The 22,677-nt window shown below is 37.5% G+C and overlaps 1 protein-coding gene across 2 annotated transcripts in view; it reads left to right on the top strand.

The window, feature by feature from the left end:
* Positions 1-19,652, top strand: part of SRBD1 (S1 RNA binding domain 1) — a 226,052-nt gene extending 206,400 nt beyond the window's left edge. For both annotated transcript variants that reach the window (XM_005686560.3, XM_005686559.2), the window contains exons 20-21: positions 15,342-15,526; positions 18,772-19,652. In XM_005686560.3, coding sequence (XP_005686617.3) covers positions 15,342-15,526; positions 18,772-19,061 — 475 coding nt within the window. In that variant the 3' untranslated portion in view covers positions 19,062-19,652. The remainder of the gene's footprint in view (positions 1-15,341; positions 15,527-18,771) is intronic.

Raw genomic sequence — 22,677 nt, 5'->3', positions numbered from 1 at the left:
TCACATAGGCTAGTTTCTGCACGTGGAGCATAAAAACCCCTACCAGTGACTTCATCTTTCTCTCTGCTTTCTTTGGGAGTAGCCTTGTCTCTCAGAAGCAGAGTACTTGAGGACTGTTTCATGGAAAATTTCTCTACATGAAATTCCACTCTTGACCTTTAAAATCTGGAGGAAAAAATGGTAATTTATCTAAATTTGCTTACCATCCCCATTATCCACTTTGAAACTGTGATAGTGGTTTCTAACTTTCTATTATACTTAGTATAGAGATCACTCAACATAGGTATGTCATACTTTTCATACAGTGTTACAAAAGGGTCTTCCCAGGGAGGAGAAGCCCATTACGGATGTGATTAGGTCATCAGTGGTTTGATTTCAGTCCTGTAAAAGTAAATTCCATTGCAGTAAATTTCATTTTTAGTTATATTAGGAAAGTAGTAGAAACATAAAGAGCTTTAATGCTACCCTACCATGATGTCACTCCCAGAAATACACCAAAATGTGAAGCCATTAAGTCTTTTTACTTTTGTATTTATGATATTCTCTCTCACATTCATATTTTAGAAAACTGAGATCATGGTATTTTATAACCTAAGTTAGGCATTTAGTGGTTTTTAAAAGTCTACTTTTTTAAACTATTTTTATTATTTATAGTAGTTAAAAGTTGTATTTATGTGTAAGGATTCTCTATTAAATATTAAAGTGTTTCATATGGACTGAGTTTTTTTCTAATTTAATTTTGTATCTGCTTATAATGCAGATATGTTTTGAAATATGAATGTTTATTTTTTTATGAAGTAACTGTATTATTCTTTTTCTTAAGATACCTGATTTCTAAGATGAATTCAGTGTTCCCATATTTTCTTCATGTTCTTTATAGTTTCATTGTTTTACTCTTATGAATTTTATTGTTGATTATTTCATTCATCACTTTGAATGTAGAGAGTGCTGTGGTAGGGCCTAAAGAATGTAAAAATGAATAGAGGTGGTTTATGGTCCCAGGGAGCCTACCAAAACAAGGAGAATGAAACTTAGTCACAGATAACCCATGTCAGAAGTCAATAATTGCTAACAGCCCTTTTGTTTTTTTTTTAATATAAATTTATTCATTTTAATTGGAAGCTAATTACTTTACAATATTGTAGTGGTTTTGCCATACATCAACATGAATATGCCACAGGTGTACATGTATTCCCCATTCTGAACCCCCCTCCCACCTCTCTCCCCATCCCATCCCTCAGGGTCATCCCAGTGCACCAGCCCCAAGCACCCTGTCCCATGCATCGAACCTGGACTGGCGATCCCTTTCACATATGATAATATACATGTTTCAATGCCATTCTCCCAAATCATCCCACCCTCGCCCTCTCCCACAGAGACCAAAAGACTGTTCTATACATCTGTGTCTCTTTTGCTGTCTCACATATAGGGTTATTGTTACTATCTTTCTAAATTCCATATATATGCATTAGTATACTATATTGATGTTTTTCTTTTTGGCTTGCTTCACTCTGTATAATAGGCTCCAGTTTCATCCACCTGATTAGAACTGATTCAAATGTATTCTTTTTAATGGCTGAGTAATATTCCATTGTGTATATGTACCACAGCTTTCTTATCTATTCATCTGCTGATGGACATCTAGGTTGCTTCCATGCCCTGGCTGTTATAAACAGTGCTGTGATGAACATTGGGGTACACGTGTCTCTTTCAATTCTGGTTTCCTTGGTATGTATGCCCAGCAGTGGGATTGCTGGGTCATATGGCAGTTCTATTTCCAGTTTTTTAAGGAATCTCCACACTGTTCTCCATAGTGGCTGTACTAGTTTGCATTCCCACCAACAGTGTAAGAGAGTTTCCTTTTCACTAAGTTTGAAACACAAACTTGTTCACAGGAGAAAGATTTCATTTCCAGATCGGAATTTCTTACAAGGTTTCATGCAGGAGATGGCATTTGGGCTAGGTGTTTCAGCCAGTAGAAAGAGGAAAAGAGATGTTTAAAAGAGATGGAGATAGGAAAACATAGCTCAGGTCAGATTTGAGGAGCAGTTAATAAAAACAAACCTTCATGGAGTATATCCTCATTACCAGGCACTTTAGAAGCATCAACTTGTTTAAACCCCACAGCAATTGTATAAGGTTAGTACTATTAATATTACCACTCCTTTAAGTATACAAAGTCCCAGAAGGGTGAAGTAAGTTGCCTAAGATAATTCAACTGGTGAAACCAAGATTTGAACCAGATCTATGATACTCCAAAACCTGAGCTCACAATTAAAAAGCTAGTTTGGAGCCAGATTTAAATGTAATCATAATGGTCTTTCAGATTAAGGGAATCATACCCTTAAAGATAGTCTGTGTTCAGCACAAAAGTGTAGCAAGACTTGTGTTTTGTGTGCTTCTTAAGAAAAAAAAAAAAAGTATCTGGAATATGCTGTCTTCAGGTGTTCTTCTGTATCATCACATGAGATTAGACTGTCTTTCCTCTGGGGAAAACATTATTCCTCCGATAATGGAAACTTTGCCTTTTTTATTTTATTAAGGGTTCTGTAGGAAATGGATTCTTCATGTAGATTATGCAGAATTTTATGCTGTTATGCTGCAAATACAATGTTTTGTTGAGTACTGCACCCAAAATAATTCCCTTCGTTATGTTTTTTTTTTTAAATGAAACATGTACATTTCAAAATAAGCAGCTTGATAGTGACAGCGTTTGGTCACCATCATTTTAAGAGAAGAGGCGGGTGAAGAGCAGCAGTAGCATATTCATCCTAGCACTGTACTCACCTCTGCCAGAAAATGTTTTTAAGTAAGCGAGAAAGAGTAAGGAATAATGCAAGGTCTTCAATAAATGTCGATTTAAAAGCATAGTAAGAAAATCCATATTAGAGAAGGTATAAGAACATGGGATTAAAAATCTGCTGTTGCCACAGACAGATTTTATTTCAATAGTCCTTGGAACCCATTCTGTTCTCAATCTTTTACTTATTTCAGGATCTGCTCACATTTAGCTGATGTGTCCTACTTCACTGAAAAAATTCAGAGCCACTTTCCTGAGATTATCTCCCTATCTTTGCTCATTCTGTCCCACACTTTCCCAACCTACCCTTCCATTTCCTGATTCTATTTCGCTTTATAAAATGTTATGACTATCTCTTGTATCTTAATGTCTCCGTCATTTATTGCTTTTGTTTTGCCCCGCAGACCTGTTGCTGATCTGGTATCCCATTCTTCACTCCCTAAAAGCGCAAAGAAGCAACCACTTTTTTACTTCCTCCTAGAACTTCTGTCTCAATGCTCCTTTTCATTGCCAGACGTCTCAGAAGAATTATCTGCCTCTAATTTTCACTCTTGTTCTCTCCCAGCCTTTATAGATTGGCTTCTGTCCTTACCACTCTGGAATCACTCTCTCAACAAATAACCTCCTAACTGTCAAAAAGTGGCCTCTTTCTGTCCTTAAACCACTTAACCTATTCTGCTACTTTTGACTCTATTAGCTTACTGATCTTCCATGACTGTTTTCACATTCTATCCTCTCTGACTTCTCTTCTTCCTCTGGCCTTCTCAAGGTAGATAGACTTCAGGTTTTTGCCTTATTCACCTTCTCCTTTTATTCTTTATTTTTCTCTGATTGAATGCATCCACTCATATGACCCTTCATCTCTCACCCCTCCGCTGCCAGTTCCAGTCCTGCATTTCCACATTAGTCCAGGCCTTTCTTCTAAATTCTAGCTTTCCCTTTCCATTTGGCTGTGAGAGATTTTCTCAGGAATATCTTAACAACTCAAACTCAATATATCTAAAAGTACAACTTGTATCCCCTTTTTCCCTACATTTATAACTCCCACCTCTCCCATCAGTCCTCTTCACTAGCCCTATACAAAAGCAAGACAGACAAATAACAAAAAGGCTTGGTCTTCCCCTCTTGTCCCGTGATGAATGGGTAATGGTACAACTGTCTTCCCATTAGTCAGAGCTAGAATTAACAAATTATTCATTTATTCATTAAACATACACCTTCCAAGTGAGTGCCTGACATATTCTAGGTACTGTTCTGTAATCTTGATTACATTCAAAGATCCCTGCTCTCAAGGTCACAGACAGTAGACAATAAGCATAATGAATAAACCATATGATAAATGTGATAAGAACAGTGAGGGGAAAAGGGAAGAGCAGAGCAATGGGGATCAGGATTACCAGGGTTATGGATAAGAACTTGCAAATTTAAGTAGAGTAGTCAGGGTAGACCAGATTGAGAAGGTGACATTTCAGCAAAGTCTTGATGGAAGTAAACGATTTAGCTGTGCATGCAGATATCTGAGGGAAGAATGTTCCAGGAAGAGGGACCAGACAGTATAAAGGCCCTAAGGTGGGAGCTGGCCCGCCAAGGTCAAGGAATAGCACGGAAGCCAGGGTGGCTAATGCAGAGTGAGCAAGAGAGAGAAAAATAGGAGATCTGGTCAAAAGGGCATCGGGAGGCTATTATAGGGACTTGGCCTTAATTCTGTGAAGTCAGGAGCCACAGCATTGCTTTATGCTGAAGAGTGGCATGCTCTGATTTATACATTTAAAGGATACATTGTTTGCTGAATTAAGGACATGAGAAGTTGTGGTTGAAACAGGGAGACCAGTTAGACTTAAGTGCAGCAATCCAGGTGAAAGCTGGTGATGATTGAGACTAAGATGATGGAAGAGTTGATGAGAAGTTTTTAAAGAAGAGTCAATACTATTTGCTGACAGGTTGAATGAAGGGTATGAAAGACAGTAATTGTAAATATGAATGACAAAAATAATATGAATACCAGAGACACTGGAAGATGAAGTGAAAACTTGTAATGGAGGGGAATGGGAAAGAGATAAGTTAAAGAACTAAACTTGGATCAGCAGGCCCCCCACTCAGTGATTTCTCCTCATCCTGTGGCTTTAGGACACAGATTGGCATGGCATTATTTACTTAATAAAAGAATAAAAGATAGAAAAAGAAAATGAAAGATGACTATATAGGAGAAGACTGAGGAAACAGAACTAATTATATTTAGGAGTTGATGATTTTAATAGAGCAAAATGAAGTGTCTAGCTTTACTCCAATTTAAATATTTTTTCTTCAGTCTAAACTGACTGAGGTCAGTGTAGTTGTGTGAGCAAAACTGTTGCCAGAAGGTCTATGTCTTCCTTTCTGCCATTGTGTGGAATAAATGCTTCTTTTAGAATCCTTTGTGGATCGAAGGGGTTTTATGACCTTCCCATGTTGAATCCCATGCCTTCATACAGTACTGTGTCTAGAGTGCAGGACTTCCTAAATTTTACAGACTAGAAACGTTCTGGTCTCCCATTCTTCACTGCCTGAAAGCTAAAAAAAAGGCAACCACTTTTAATCTTACTTCCTCCTAGAACATATGTCTCAATGCTCCTTCTTTTCATTGACCATGAAAGAGGGTTATTTCCCACTTTCTGCCATTATCCAGAAATTGTCACGATGTCTCCATGTGTGAGTGATTTCATCATGTTGGCTATTGTGGGCCATGAATAAAATTGCTGCTGTGAGTAGAATGAAGCCCAAAAGCAGTCTGTGGAGGGGTTGCCACTTTCCCCACACCTCCTCAGTTTTTGTCCTGCCATTCTGGTTGGTCAGGAGAGCCAAAGGCAAGTGTCCAATTTCCCCTTTTTCTTAAATAAGGTGCCAGGAGGCAGTGCTTTGTCCTGAGATTATGCTGATTTGTACACATCACACTGAGGCCTGGCACTCTCCCAGAGAATCTGCTGCATTAAGAATTTGATTCACTCCAGATAGCTAAGCTTGAAAGTTGTTACGTTCTTGGTTTAACTTGAAAAATGCCAGGAAATTTAATGTCAGGATTGTCACTCCGCACTCATTTTGATAAAGCTTTAGCTAGTAGTTAATTGTTATTTCTGTTTTGGTCATCAGGGAAAATTTTTAAAAGGTTAGTTTCTAGCAGGAATATGGCATACAGCACCAGAGTGAGGGACTAGGAAAGTCGTATATCAAGGGATGATTTATATCAATATTTGCACTATTATATTAGTAATGTGATATTTCTTTTATTACTGCTGATATTCCTATTTCTGACCCTTAGGATCAGTGTGAGAAGTATGTTTTCAGAGAGTAAACAACCACCAACTTAAAATTCAGGTCTGGAACAGGAATAATCATTTAACCTCACGAAATATTTTCTTGAGGACAGGAGATCTGTACGAAAGCTAAGCAATGTTTATTCTTTATTTATGGGGGGGGGGGGCGGGGACACTTGTGTTGGGTTTTAACACCAGAAGTTGATCAGAGGGTACAGACTTCCAATTATAAGATGAACAAGTTCTGGGGATATAATGTACAGCATGGTGATTTATAGTTAATATTCTATTATAAACTTGAAAGTTGCTAAGAGAGTAGATCTTAAGTGTTGCATCCCCAAAAAGGAATGATAATTATGTGACACGATGAGGGTATTAAGCTAAGGCTGTGGTGGTAATCATTTTGCTATTATAAGTGTATCAGATGTACACCTTAGCTTATAAGTTTAAGTTGTACACCTTAAATTTATACACTATTATATGTCAATTATATCTCAGTGAAGCTGATGAGAGAAAGGCCTACAGAAGTAGAATTAACTCAACAAGGAGTGGATCCCAACTATTGCTCCTGAGCTAAAAGCAGTTGGGGGCCTAGGAGCTAGAGAGTCCCTGTGGAGATCCTGCCTTGTGCACTGCCATGGGGCTAACATAAATCAAACCAGAGAGCTTGATGGCCCATACGGAAGACCTGTAATAACTGAGCACATCTCAATCTCTGTTTCTTTCCCATTCCTGTTCAAGGATTGAGCGCCTCTGAACTCTTTTTCTTTTTTTTCTTTTTAGCCTTGCTTTCAGAGGTTTTATCACATTCTTTCCAACTTCAGCTTTCTGCCCAGCAAGAAGCCTTGTAGCTAATAAGCAGCTGTAATACAGGAAGTTGAGGTTGTTTTTATTTAAAAACAAAACAAAATGGCAGCGGTAGAACATTGGTATTCATAGTTTCAACTGTGAGCAACTCAGAAGGCCCCTGACTTGTGGTGATTTGTAATTTTCTGAGGGTAAGTCACTTAGTTTAATGAGTATGTCTGACACACCTTCCACATCTAAAATTCACCACAGCTTTATTCAGCATTTGCGTGCCAACTAACTTTTACAATGATAAAAACATATTTCCTTGTGGGAAACTTGCCTGAAAAGAAACCCAGCTACAAATGCTGTAAAATAAATGAAGATTAGGTAAACAGACCTAAGAAGTAATTTGTAAGTTTGAAAGATCTTAAATTTTTCTGGACTTGCCTCACAAGAGTTGGCAGCATTCAGACATGAAAATTAAGGCAGAATCTTTTCTGGCTTTTGATAAGTGATGTCTTAGGGTATATATCAATTACTGCACATTAACTTCTTCTATGGAGCTATGATTAGACAATATTATATTGCCTTTTCATAAAGAGACATAACATCACAAAAGAGAGACCAAACCTAAAATACAAAGATCATAAAAAGGACAGATTACGGAAAGCAATTTTTGGTGTTTGTTTTTTCCTTGTTAGTACTCTAGTTAAATACCCAGATAGCTTACTATAATTCCCAGGAAGTAGCATTCATCATATTTTTGAGAATGCTTTCATACAACAGAAAGATGATGAAAGAGATTCTACCCACTGGAGAATCAGATGACCAGGATGTGGGATACTTAGGAACCGACTGTCATGTCTAGTGTCTTACTCACTGTTCTAACACACACCACATGACGTTTTGGGCAAGGCTGGCAGAGGTAAATAGGAAGCTGAAGAACCTGAGATGGTACCTAACTTGCTGCTAGCTTGCTCTGGAGGCAGAGCAGTGCCAGACTGCCTAGGTTATTCAACCTCCCTATATGTCATTTTTCTTATCTGTTAAATGAGGATAATGTTACCTGTCTCTTTGGATGAGAGATGTGAGAGTTGGTCCATAAAGAAAGTTGAGCACTGATGAATTGATGCTTTCGAATTGTGATGCTGGAGAAGAATCTTGAGAGTCCCTTGGACTGCAAGGAGATCAAACCAGTAAATCCTAAAGGAAATCAACCCTGAATATTCACTGGAAGGACTTTTGCAGCAGCTGAAGCTCCAGTACTTTGGCCATCTGATTCAAGAACCAACTCATTGGAAAAGATGGTGATGCTGGGAAAGATTGAAGCCAAAAGGAGATGGAGGTGACAGAGGATGAGACGGTTAGATCACTGACTAAATAGACATGAATTTGATCAAACTCTGGGAGACAGTAGAAGACAGAGGAGCCCAGCTTGCTGCAGTCCATGGAGTCACAAAGAGTTGAACACAACATAGCGACTGAACAACTACTTGGGATGGCATGACTAAATGTATATAGAAATCTTAGCACCTGGGAGAGAGTAAGCTGTTATTACTGCTCTAGTCATTGCTGTTGTTTTTGTTGTGATTAAGAAGGGGCTGTCCAGTTGAGTGAGAAAAGGGGAGTGGGGCTGATTTACAACTCTTGGCTGCCCAGGAGAAAAAAATGTTTTACTATATGATCCAGGTATAATTAAATTATAATATAATTTAACATTGTTAATTACTGTTAACCCTGGGTCCTGGAACTGAAAAAACACTGCTTTCTCTCCTGCATATCTGGAGAAACCTTGTAGTCAATTAGAGGGAGTTGCCAGCCAGCCATAGTACTTGCTTCTGTCTGTTCCATCTCCAGCATATTTGCCCTTCTCCTTCTCCTCTTCTCCTCTCTTCTTCAGGTTTAGATTGCTCAGTCTGGAGCCTGAAACTCAGTCAGGTATTGATTTAGTCTCCCATTATCTCCCTTCTCTCCTTCCTGTCCCCACTCTCACTGTGGATTTTAATCTTAGCGTGGCTTCTGACTATGTGTGACCATAAGCAAATTACTTTGATCTCAATTGCCCAACCTTTAAATGGAATGAAAATGGCTCTGCCCATTCAGAGGACAATTGGAGAGATTTATGGAAAGGGCAGGTGTTGAACATTTTCAAACTTCTTGAAAGAAGCATTCCTGGACAGGATGGATTTCATAGTATAAAGGCTATTTCCCAAGGAAGAAAATTCTTTATTCCAGTAGATGGAGTTTATCCCCTAGTAGTGCCAGAGCTTTTTCATTTCAGCTTTGCTATCACGAGCCTGTATGTTTTTTAAAATACTGCTTTTTAATTTGCCCTCCTCTTTCAAATATTCATAGGCACTAATCCACGTTATGGCTGTACAGACAGTAAATTAAATTATATGAATTCTGAACACAGTGCTTTTGAGCTGTAGCGAGTCTGCAGCCTTTGAAACCACTAACTTAATTTTGTACAACTCTTATTCAGTAACTCAAAAAGAGCCAAACTTTTTCCTTTTGAATTTGGTTTAAAAAATAATAATAAATTACTCCCAGGCAGTGGTACTATGTGCCAGATTTTATCTGGGACCTGAATCTTCTGTCTACATTGAAAATCTCCCGGAGTTAAGCAGTAAGCAATGCTAATGAAGATGTGGTATATAACGAATTTTACCTTCGCCACAGCCTTGTGGTCTCTGCTGTGTGACTTTAGGCTGGTCACTTAATCTGTATAAGTTTAAATTTCTTTATCTGCAAATCTGTATCCACAATAAATTTATGAGAGAATTAAATGAAGTCATCTTTACTGAGCACTTTCAAAGTATTTGTCTGCATGTAAAATCCTACCTCTAAAACAGCAGATATAAATGGAAGATAATTAATTCTGATATACTGTCATTACTTAAATTAGACTAAGCTCATTCAGGGCAGTCTCTGTTATCATGTTTCATAGAGTCTTCTTCCACAGTAAATAAATATTTATTGAGGAAAACAGAATGATTTTCTAAATTATTTTTAATTCACTTCAGCATTTTGTCTCAAGCCTTTGAAGAGCCTTGATTTAAACAAATCTTTATCATTTGAAGATGTGTGTGTGTGTATGAGTGTGTTTAAAACAACACAGACTCAATGGAAAGAGGATGATCAAACTGAGCAATTGGGTTATTGGGGGTTTCTTCTGTGGGTTTTTTTTTTTTTTTTTTGACAGGAGGTTATTGTTTTAACAAGTGTAAGAAAACTGATTTTCCTTTGTCACTTATAAATTTATTTCTAAGACAGGATTTTAGAAATCTTTAGAGCAGTAATCACAACATTTTCAATACATGATGCCTTTCGATTTTTTTATTTTCATGTGCATTTGGATGTATGTATATATACATTGGGTTTTTTAAATTATAGCTTTAATTATATCATGATCACACAGTATATCATACTGTGGTTCTGAAATAGGAAAACCTACACAAAAATCAAGGCTGCTTATTCTTTGTGGTATTGGTTACTATTTCTCTGATCTTAGGTATTTTGTAACTGCATGTCTTCTTCAGCTATTTCTAAAGAGATCATTCTAATCTCAGATTTTTAGAGCATGTCTATATAAGCTCACTTTAACTGTTTTCTTTTTTTAACAAAATTCATTCCCTTTACTAAACTGCTAAAATAAAACCACTTTCTAAGGGTATGTTCTCCCATAATGCAGCATGCATCAAGTATCCAGCCTCTATGCATGTGTAATAGACCTTTGAAAAAGGAGGAAACATTTACTAAGTTTTTCAGAAGTTAGAATCAGGTTAACAGTCTGATGCTTATAAACCAAGTCTTTTGGAAGACAGACTGCATCCCTTAATCTGTGGTAGTTTCTTTTTGGTTCTTGTGTTTTTTTCTGCTGCTCATAGATCCAAGAGTGTGTTTAGATGCAGGAAGTACTCCAAAGACACTCTAAATGGTACCAAGCAATGACACTAAACGTGCCCCCCCTGCTACCCAAAGAGTTTTAGAAATACCTTGGTTACCCTTTCTGAAAGGGTTACATTTTTTCAAAAGTTTATCTGCAGTGTGTAAGTTTTCAAAAGCTGTTACATTTTTATGAAAAATTACTTGCTGTAACTTTCTGTGGTTGATGATATGCTAACAAAAACCATTTCAGTATTACCTTCACTAGATACCTGCTAGCTTCTGAGCCCAGTATGTTGTTCTGTGGGCTTCTCTGTAAATGCCCTCTACTTGAATTTACCATTATTTGTGGATTTTACATCAGTGAAGATTTTGAAGGATTCTGGCCCAGTTCAGTTTCTTGGTTTAATAGAGGTTTGAAAAGATTCTTTGATGATGATTAAAGTGCAGTTCACACTGCCACCCCTTTGATTTGACTACTGAAACAGCAGATGTGGTAAAGCCACACTGCTCTAAGCAAAACTAAAGTGCGCTGCTCCATGCTCACCTAGGTGAGTTCAGCTCCCATAGGTAGCGTAAAGGAGTAGTGGGTTTCCCTCCTTTACCATGTTGGAATTTACATTGTCTTTAATATAAAGCAATACATTTTAAATACATAGAATGTGTGAGCTTCAGTATAACAAACTGAACTTTTCATTTGTGTCGTACCACTTGCTCTATAATCACAATCACAGGTAAGAAGGACAGGTTACCTCTTTTGTTTTAAATTGTTGAATGTCTGCCTGTATTACAGATGATGCTTTCTGCTTTATCTGTAACTACTTTTTCTAAAATGACTGTGCTCTTGCATTTATTGGTTTATTGATATGATTACTTTAAGACTGAGTAAAACCAATGGATAAAAATAAACAAGTATGAAAGTCTCTTTTAAAAGTATCTAGCGTGGATGGACAGCTAGGAGTACTTTGCCCTTGCAGCATGGTTCTTTGTGGAGCCTTAAATCTTGTGTGTTTAGCCCACAAAGCACATGTTAATATTAAGTTGTTTTTAAAGTGATGGAGTTGCATCACCATGATTTTTCTGTGCTCTGTGGGATATCATGTTGCTTTAATGTAATGAGTCCTGGGCTCCTAAATTTCTCTCTCCATGCTGGAAATGATTACATAAAACTGAATGGCTATATCTGAAGTCTAATGAATCTTGAGAATTTCTTATTCTTCAAGAAAAATATTACAAAGACTTTTCTTATTCTTTGAGGAGGAGAACTTGCATTTGTAACAAGTTTCTGTTGAAGATATCAGTGATTTTAGGTTTTATATAGCATTGTTTGAAAAACAAGCAGCCTCTCTCTGCTGCAAGGTCTGTGTTTTAACTTTGTGCAGATGTGTGCTAAAAGAACATGATGTGCTTATTTGTTGCATTTATGCTACTTTCTTACTTTAAGTAAGATGGATGAAATTACATATTAAATAGAAACAGCAGCTCAGACAGCAGTCCTTAGCAAACTGAAAAAGCCTTTCAGAGACAGTAAAGAAAATGAGACTATGATTTTAATAACCCATGGACTTTTGAGAGAATTGTCTACTTAAATACGTTTATGTAATAATTTCTCTGTTGGATTCATCAATGTTAACTCTCTAATATTTAAAACTAATCTGCCATTAAATCGTGTTGGTGAAATGTTACCCAAAGTATTGTTTTATATCTTAACCAAATATAACACTTTAATTTTGACATAACTGCAGTTATAAACAGACATACACTGATGTGTATAGCATGAAGCTCCAGTTAGTGAAAATAGCTATGTGGCCTTGGGCAGGTTATTTAACCTCCCTAAAGCTCGTTTTTCCCTTTCTGTATGATATGATACCTACCTTTTAGGATTATTGTCAAGATTAAATGAGAACATCTATCAAGCACTATTTTTTCAGAACACGTTCACTCACATTCTAGTTCTAAGCTTCATAAAGTACACTGTGTTTTTATATTATACTTCTGAGCCAGAAAATACTTTGTGTTGAGTATTTCTTATTTCTAAAATGAAGCCGTATGTTGGATATTATTTATCAACTTGATTCTAGAGTAAAAATTCAGAATAATGTAGAATAAGTTATTCTTAGTGTATTTAAAGAACACATGTTTATTAAGTGGCTACTGAGCAAAAAACATTGTTTCCTATGGTTTACATTTGAATATTTTTGCAATTAAATTAAAGAGAGGTCAAACTCAATGCTATTCCCAGTTCATTTTATAGTCTCCCTTTTGTTTGTTAGTTTCCATTTTCTGCAACCCTGTTGTAACTTTAAGAAAGTTTTCAAAATAAAAAAAAGCATCTGACTCTGTTGCATAGTCATTTAAAAATAAGGTTGATCAATACTGAAGCATTAGCTAGGAGTTCAATTTGGTGCTTTTTTATTGATTGTAATTACCAGTGCCCTCAGGCTTCTGTGTGTGCGGATGAAAATGATATATGAAATATGCACCCAGGTTAAACAGACCAATAATCTTTGTGCATCTGCAGCCACTATAAACAGAATCCTTTATGTGGAAGTGACTTTAGTATCAGTTAGTTATATACACACGCACACAAAACCTTAAGTCTCCAAATGGCCTCCTGAGCCAGTGTTTTGCTATTGAGGCCAAGACATGTGCAGTACTTTGGGAAGTTTCTTTTAGTTATTTTATTAATTATAAAATGCTATTCAAGTTTATTATGAATCTTCAACCCACAAATATACTTTTTTGGCCTTTTAATTGTTGATTGTAAGCCAAAATCTTGGGGATTTGAAAGATGTTCTGCTGAATAGCCAGTTGCAGACCAATCAAGCCAAGAGGGTAAATACCAGGGGAGTCTGCTCAGCAGGGCCGGTATTATTTAGAAAGCTGTGCAAGGAAGTTGGCTGTGGACAGAGGTTGCCATGTGTCATCTGCCCCGTCAGTCAGAGCTATAGCAGCTGTTGCCTGTCACCAGGGCCGTTATATGCTACTAACAGATACCTATCAGCACTAAAGATACCACTGCCTGTCCGTGGGCCTAGGAAGCCATGGACACACAGACATAAAGTGTGTAACTCACTGGCCACCAGTTGGGATGGAAGCTCATTTAAAAGAAAAAAAAAGGAGCCTAGGCACTAACTCCTTAGTCTTTCATGAGACCCTTAACCAAAATATATTAAAGAAAATATGTTGGATTTTCATCAGTCTGTTTTTGACCAAAATTATGACTTTGGAAATGTAGAAGGATTACACATTTGAGCTCAAAGAGATACCCTGGTTAAATGAGAGATGAGAGAGTTTCTCCACTAGATAACAAACTATCACTACCAGATTATCACTAAAGAGGCCCTCTCTAGTTGAACACAACAGTGGGGGGTTGGGGGGGGGGATTGGAAATAACAAGCATTCCTTTTGTGATCATGCAGTAACCTAACAAATAGGATACATCCCAATTCTAAATGTAGACAAGCCTCCAACAGTTTCTTTTTCCCCTACCTGTATTCCAGAGACATCCTTAGAGGAAAGGATTTGGGGGCATTAGTATCGCTATCTATCTGATTACTGTGTTGACATTTTTTAAGAGCCATTAATCATAGGAAATGGAACTTAATGATGTGGAAAGGTGCACAGCCAAGGAATATCAAGAAAGTAAGCTATAGCTTACTTAATATTCAGATGAGGTTGAAGGGAAATTCATCTTTAACCCTTTGTTTTTTACTTGATTAACTCATTACTGAACTGCAAAGCTGAATAATTGAGAGGCGACTAAACAAACACGGGGAATGGTAAACATAGCAAAGGGAAATTGAGAAAGGCAAATAGTCTCCTAAATATTACAGGTATGCAATATATAAAGTATATAAAGTAATATTCACCTTAAGATTATGTAGAGGTCTTCCTTGCAGAGCTTCTGTTTGAGGAAGAAGTCACTTTTTGATAATCCTCTCATCCTTTTTCTCTTGACTTCTGAATCCTTAATATACTTTATATGACTTAATCCATGTGAGGCATAACCGTTGATGGAGAATTCTTAGATTGAGCATATGCTTGCACAGGTTACACTGTCATCATGGGTACACAGAAGTAAAGAACAAGAGATATGGCGTATGGATAAAGTGATTTGTTTGTCAAAAGCGGGCAATCCTTGTTGGGTATTTTGCTGGATTTTGATAGCAGCAATTCATTGTTTGCCTAATAGCTAATTTAAATGCAGAACATTTTCCTAACTGAAATTTGGAGATACATGAAACAGATATAGGTGTCCTTATTTAGAAAATATATCTGGCACTAAACTCTAAGAACATTGCACTGTAAAACGTTTCTGATGCTGATTCTGAGCAGGAGCTTCTTTGGAAAGTAACTCAAAAACCTCAGATCATCCCTTTCCTTTTTTCTCCCGAGACAGATCACCTTTATGGCATGGGGCACACGGTAGATTTCCAGTAAAGACCAGTTGGTTGGTTGATGTATGGATCTGAGATGAAGAGGAGTGATTTATGTAAGGAGACTGGAAAATAAGTAATATTATTAATGTGTGGTGGGGGTTCTTTTTTTGTTTGTTTGTTTTTCCTCTGCAGGTTTTTGTCATTCGTTGGAGGGACACTATATGAGATTGGAAAGCCAGAAATGCAACAAAAAATAAATTCATTCCTCGAAAAAGAAGGAATGGAGAAAACTGCAGAAAGATTGCAAACAACAGTACACACCTTACAGGTCATCATAGATGGTCTTAGCCAGCCCGAGAGCTTTGACTTTCGAACAGGTAAACAATGAATGTGAATACCGTTCACTTGAATAGCTCACAGTGGTCCTACGCCATAGGATCCTCTGTTCTGCCTTTCTCTCCATGAGAAAACTAGAGCGCAGTGACCTTCCTTCACAGTCACTGAAGCTAGTAAGTATCCAGAGCCAAAGTTGAGGCCAGGCCTCCAGACTCTCCCTCCCAGGCTTATTTCCCATCACGCTAGACTAAAAACGTCATGCATGTGCTGCCATGTTCATGGAGACATGCGTTTTTCAGAATCCCTCTGTAACTGTTTCTACCTCATAAGAGTTGGAAGTCCAAGGTAAAGCATTCAGTTCACAAATTGAAGTGAGTCTTCTTTCTAAGTTACAGCCTTCCAGGTTCCTGGATTCTATGTCAGTGAACACTGAAGAAAAAAGATACTATCTCTCTGTTGATTTTCCTTCTAATTAAAAGTCTCATGGCTTTCAGCACAGGTAGATGGTGAAGGAAGTTTAAGAGCCATAGTTGTTGAGAGCAATGCCCTGGTGAGAAGGAATTAAGGTATCAAATGACCTACTTCCCCAGGAAATTTGACTAGGAAGCCCTGAGATTTAAATGAATCTGTGCTTGTCTCACAGCATTTTTATGATACCATGTTTAGGGCTTGGCTCATTTCATCCTGGGTTATGCTGTGTTGAGGCGGTTTCTTTGAAAAGGTCTGGGGGAATTTGTGTTCATCTGTCAAGCTCAATGTACCATTCCCTCAATATCTGTGTAAATTTGAAATTAATTTTAAGGTTGGAGAAAAATAAAATGAAACATACAGTAAGACCTATGCCAAAAATGTAGTAGAAGCCTTCTGGGTGGTCCGTCCAAAGTGAGTACTTCCGTGGACAAATCCCTCACCCTTTGCAGTTATTCTTAGGTGTGAATTCCATAGGTGTTATCTAGCAGTGAGCAGTGGCTTTCAAGCAGGGTGGGAGTACTATGCATAAAACCACTACATTAGAAGGTTGACAAATACGCTCTGTTCTGGCTTTTCTTGTCCATCTTTGTTTTTTTGGTCTTGATGTTGATTGTTCCATGATCTCAGTTACACTGTAGACTCGGAGCAAAGATCAGCCCTGAGATTACATAGCTGAGTTAGACAACCAACAGCTAAGTTGGTCTTTACCTGATGATGCCTCTAGTTGAGCAAAACATACAGCTGGGCTCTGAATTGAGCTTACCAGTTACTGCAGTATTTAGCATTGTTTCAAGAGAAATTTCCAGTAGATCTCTTTGGAACTGACTTTTGCCCTAGCATAAGTCACAGGTTTCTAGATGTCTGAGAACTTTCATTTTAACACTAAATACATCATCAGGAAGAAAGGCAGACAGTCATACCTTTAAAGGAGCAGATAGTATTTTGAATGTTTCTGCATTTATGTTACATCTCTTTTCTTTCCTCCATTTTCTCAAAATTACTTCCTTTCTTGCCTCATTCTTTCTTTATACTCATCCTGTCTTCTGTTTCTCTGGTGATATAATCAACTCTATGTTATTAACGCTCTGGTTGCCAGTTGGCTTCCATAATTGTGTTCATCAGAAGCAGCCTGGTGACAGGGCACTGAGTATGTAGCCTTGGCAATCAAAGTGTTAGAGTTTGCCTGGTACATGGAGGCGTTTCTGATTTCTCAGTGGCCCAGGCTATGTTAAGTAGTTCTTGACTCCGATTTTCCATACAAAATTAAGCAGCTGATCAGAAACCTTTGGGAATTGTAGCTGCTGGACCTCTGTAAGAAAGAGGGAGAGTTTCTAAGTATAAAAACAATACTTGTGAGGCCTCAGAGACCATCCCACCTCTGACCATGATCAACAACTTGGTTTCCCTTTGCTTTGACACAGTCCTTGCCCAGTGTAATGGCGTATTCAGTGGGCTCTTTATTTTTGGAATTCACACCTGCGCATCAGATGGAATTCTACACAATCAATTCTAGTGTTAGCATATTCCTTTTTATGAGGAAAATGAGATTTAAGGTTTAAAGAGGGGTTTTGTTTTGTTGTAAAGGTAAAAAGTGGATTTTTTAAAAAACAACACCTTGATTTCAGTATGGTTAGGCTGGGGGAGGGGAACCAAGAGGTGACCAGTTGCTAATACAAATGTAAAGGATAGTTTTAACAAGTAATCAGGATAAAGCCAACAGCTGTGGAGGAAAAGGAAATGGAATGGGTGGAGGGGAAAATGAGGTCTTAGTAAAAGGAGATCCAAGCATAGAATGTGTTCTTTGTTATTAGAATCAACATTCAGTAATCCTAGGAAAGGAGGCCAAGAGGAGCATGGGTAAATGGAATCCACAGATAATCCAAAAGCCCTGTTTCAATTGTTAGTTGTAACCTTCTCCATCATAAAACATTTGTTGTTGTTTGTGTTTTGTTTTAACTTAAGCCATGATTCCTCAGCAGGCTTTGTGCCTGTCTTTGGTGGGGGGTAGTGTTAATGAATAGAGAAATGTGTTGGTACACTGGCACGAACAAGGGAAAGAGGGCTGTCAGAACTCGAGAGTAGAGATCTGTGCTTCATCTTTGTTTCTTGAGTACCTGGTAGAGTGCTAATAGGAGTTAATAAATGTTTTATGAATTGAATTGAAAGAGGAGAAAGGACATAAGGTACTGGCCCATCTGGGTTTCTGAGCAATAGATAATCAAGAATCCATTCTTTTTGATTGGATGCATTTATTCAAAGTGGATAGGAATTGATCCTTGAGTTCAAAATTTGGGGGGAGAAGTGAGAAAGAACATTTAAATTTCACCACATTTAACTAAACATTCATGGATGTTCTACCCACTTTAAACATTTTGAGAATTCAGTCACTTGGAGGAAAGCTCCCATTCTTCTGTCAACAAGGGTCTTATTTTCTCAGTATTTGTGATTTAGCCTTGCATATTCATTGAGCAAATGTATTTTCTCATCTCCTCTTCATAAAGAAGAAAATAAGACACTCTACTCTTTTAAGTCTCTTATGTATGTGCTAATGTTCACAGGTTAGCAAGACAGAGTTTGAGAAGATAGTGTTTGAGTAAACGGTCTTGAATTGTTTCTGCTTTGCACATGCTGTTTCTCCAACTAGGATGCCTTTTCTCTGAAGGCAGGCATATATCTTCAGCTCCTTTTATGTCTCCCCTCAATGCTTAATACTGGTCTGGGCACACAATTGATATGTATTCAGTACTTACTCATTAAATTATGTTGTGTCTAACAATTATTTATACACACTGTCCATTTTCCCCTTTTGTTGTAGATTTCGATAAACCTGATTTCAAAAGAAGCATAGTCTGCTTGGAAGACCTGCAGGTTGGGACAGTTCTTACAGGCAAAGTCGAGAATGCCACCTTGTTTGGAATTTTTGTGGATATAGGAGTGGGGAGATCAGGGCTGATTCCCATACGAAATGTAACAGAAGCAAAACTTTCGAAGACGAAGAAGAGAAGGAGTCTTGGACTGGGCCCTGGAGAAAGAGTGGAAGTCCGAGTACTCAACATTGACATTCCCCGATCTAGAATTACCCTGGATCTCATTCGGGTGTTGTGAGTGTGCCACTGATGGCCAGACAGTGGTTTTATTCCTTCACTTCTATAGGTTGGCAAGAATAAGTTAGATGCTTGTGAGCTCTGGATGGCAGATGAGAAAGAACTCACTTAATATCAGAAGTATTTTCCAAACATTTCCTTTTTCCTTTTGAATAAATAGAGAGCTAATGGCTTGATTTCTTTTCCCCTTAAAAAAAGCAGCTCACAGACACCTTTATGTGGCTTCATGTAGTTTTCTGACCAAAATTTTATTTTTTATAACCCATCTTTGTATCCTTTTGCATTTTGTATAATAGATTGTTTCACTTCTACTTGCCAACACTCCTTGCTGGACTTATGTGGAGTTATCTTCGTAATTTAAATCGTATAATGTTTCTTGATAGTAGAGCTGGCAGTATTTAATCCTCTCTTTTTATAGACTTAAAAAAAAATCAGGCCTTTTGGATTTGACTTGTGATTTTTCTCTTGCCTAGCAAACCAAAATATACCAATTAAACAGATCCTGATGTGTTCATAACCATCACGTGAATAGCTCAAATTATTTCTCAGAATATATGTATTCATCTCTACAATAAAATGTTGTGGTTAGTGATCTTGTTTTTGCTGTGTTAATTCAGTGAATTATCTAAGAGTCAGTCTTGATTGAAGTAAATATGGCACATATTCATACAAATTTTGTATAAGCCAGCTGTGCCTTTGGGGAAAATGGAAATCTCTAGAAATCCAAAGAATGACATTCTGTTTGACTTATCACAGAAAGGCATATTCCTTCATAAGCATAAATATTAAACTCCAAATGGGGATAGAAATGGCCCCCTCCTATAGATTGAATATATCAGGTGCGAAGGGACAAAAAAACAAGTAGATAAAGCCAGTGACTCTTAACTCTCCTTTTTTTTTTTTCAGTAGAGATGGTAAATATTAGCAGGATCATAGAGGGTAAAAATGATTTAAACAGAGCCCTCACTGGACTGGTATCTTGTCCATTCTGGCTGCTGTGGTTGATTTCCCTGAAGGAGTCATTTACATACCAGATTAAGTACCTGGTTTTTGTTTTTGTTTTTTTAATACATAATGAGTAGATGGTTACTAAAAAGGGTGACCAGTCCTGCTTATTTACCTGGGACAGTCAGTCTGGATAAACCCTCATTGCCCTGGCATAATTTTAAATAGTGCTTCTTTTTGTTTCCAAAGTACCCCATTTTATATAATGAATCATATGATCATCTTTGTAGATTCTTTGCCATCTGAGCTACCGGGGAAGCCCTTAATAGTAACAGTCCCTTACAAAGTGGTAAATCACACTGTGTTTATTGATAGTTCTGCATGGTTCATGTTTTTCAAAATTTGCAGCCTTCCAGCTGGTTTACGTAGATCTTTTTAATGCCGTGGGTTCCTTGAAAGTATATAATGCAATTCCTGTTTGCTTGATGATTTCATTTCTGAAATGCTTTTTCTCTCTTTCTTACTGGTCTTCAACTAACAGTGGATCTTAATGTTGTAACTTTAAGTTGGCCTTCCTGCTCACTCCTCCCTGTGTTCTTCCTGGTTCGTAGCTTGTAGATCATTGATGAGTGATATGCACCTGAAGAGTCTTATTCTGAAGCGTGCAATGTAATTTCAAGCAAATGCTTTTCTTAAAAATTTGAGGTATAGTTGTCATATGACATTATATTTAGTTTCAAGCATACAACATAATGATCTGATATTTGTATGTATTGCAGTATGATCACAAGCAGTCTGGTTAACACCCATCACCATACTTGGTCGAACAAATGCTTTCAGGGAAAGGGCCTTCTCCCTGGGCACTTTGAATACAGGAACCAGAGTAGTCAACAATGTGACTCATCTCTGTTGACCTGGTAGCTAAGCCCTTGGAGACCCAAGGAGGACTTGATACTGAACTAGGTTTCATGATTTATCCTATTCAGCCCAAACATGGTAATGCTCTGGGAGAAGAGGGCTTGTTTCATTTATCTCATAACTCCATAATGTAGCATGATGCTTGGTGGTCAGTATATTCAACTAGTTCTAATTCCTGTTCTACCAATAATCAACAGTGTGCATTTAAGCTGGTACCTTTTCTGCTCTGGGCCTTCTTTTCCCAAGTTTAAAACGGGGATGATGATAATAAAGCATTCATTTTTTCAAATTGTGTTGATGGCCTCCTGTGTGCCAGGCATTGTCCTAGACACTGACCATACAATCGTTACAGAAAAATAGAGATTATCCCTGCCTTTATGGAGCTTGACGTTTATTGAGGAAAAAAGGCTCATTAAGAATCATATGAAAATGTAAAATCACAAGCATGATAAGCAATATAATAGTGACAGCATATAATAGATGAGTTGACCTTTACAGAAAAGTTAGAAAATGTTTCAGTGAGGTTTAACTGAGATGTGAAAATGACTAGAAGTTAACTGGGGCAGATGTTTTGTTGACCTCAGCAAGAGTTGTTTCTGATAAATGGTGGAGATGAAAGCCTTACTGGAGTGGGTTTGAGAGAGTGTAGAAGGAGTTAGATTGGACATAGTGAATATAGATAATTTTTTCAGGGGTTTTTGCTGTAAAGGAAAAATAGAAATAGAAGAGTGGCTGGAAGGGGAAAATGGAGTACAGGGAGAATTGTATCTTTTTTAAAAAACAGAAGAAATAATAATATATACAAATAGAAAAGATCCAGGAAAATTTGATACAGACGATGAAGAGGAGAATTACTGGAATGGGGTCATTGGGTGGATGAGATTGAATAGATTAGTGCACACATGATTGGTCTAAGATAGGGATACAGAGAGTCCATCCATAATAAAATAGAGAAGACTGAATATGTGGGCACAGATATATGTAGTTAGGAAGATATGATGATGGATGCTCATGGAAGATCTCTTTGTATTGCTTCTATTTTCTCATTGAAATGCAAAAGAAGACTGAGACTGAAGTTCAGAGGGGAAAGGAGTTGAAAGTTTGAGAAGAAAAGGAAAGATAAGAAAAAAGTGAAAAAAAAAACAGGGAAATAGAGTATGATTTCTAAGCAGTATTAGATGGTCTATTGGGTTAGTGATCAGTTGAATGTAGGATTAGTTAGTTTTCTTATATATTTCTTTAGCTATATCAGCTAGGTGGTACAGGTCCAGGTTAGGTAGAAAGATGGATCTAATCAGGTTTGGGAGGTTGCCAAGTGAATACAATAGAAGGGCGAGAAAGTTGAAGTCATGTGAACAAAGAAATTATTGACCATGGAATTTAAGCCCAGTAAGAAGAAAAGTAAGAATATGAGGGGAAAGTGAGAAGCAGTGAGAAAGAATGGGATTGATGATGGATTATAGGTCCTGATGCAGTGTTATGGTGGAATTAATAGAGGGTGTCATGGTTGGGAAAGAGTAGTTGTGAAAAATTGGATGTTTAACTCCAAAATTGAGGTTTGGGGGGTAGTTTTGTAACAATGGATAGGGAATGATCATGGGAGTAAGTAGCAGAGGCAGGGGAACAAGGCTAAGCTCATTAGAGAAGAGGAAGGTCTTCTATATGTGGATAATGATTTTTGCAGTAATGCAGGTAGGAAATAATGGTGACCTGGACCAGAATGTTAGTGTTAGACATGGTGAGAAGTGGTAGGA

This window comes from Capra hircus, chromosome 11 (assembly GCF_001704415.2).
Source record: "Capra hircus breed San Clemente chromosome 11, ASM170441v1, whole genome shotgun sequence".
NCBI classification, from domain to species: domain Eukaryota; kingdom Metazoa; phylum Chordata; class Mammalia; order Artiodactyla; family Bovidae; genus Capra; species Capra hircus.
The sequence above is the reverse complement of the archived record's forward strand: the minus strand, read 5'-3'. Positions and strand labels throughout refer to the sequence as shown.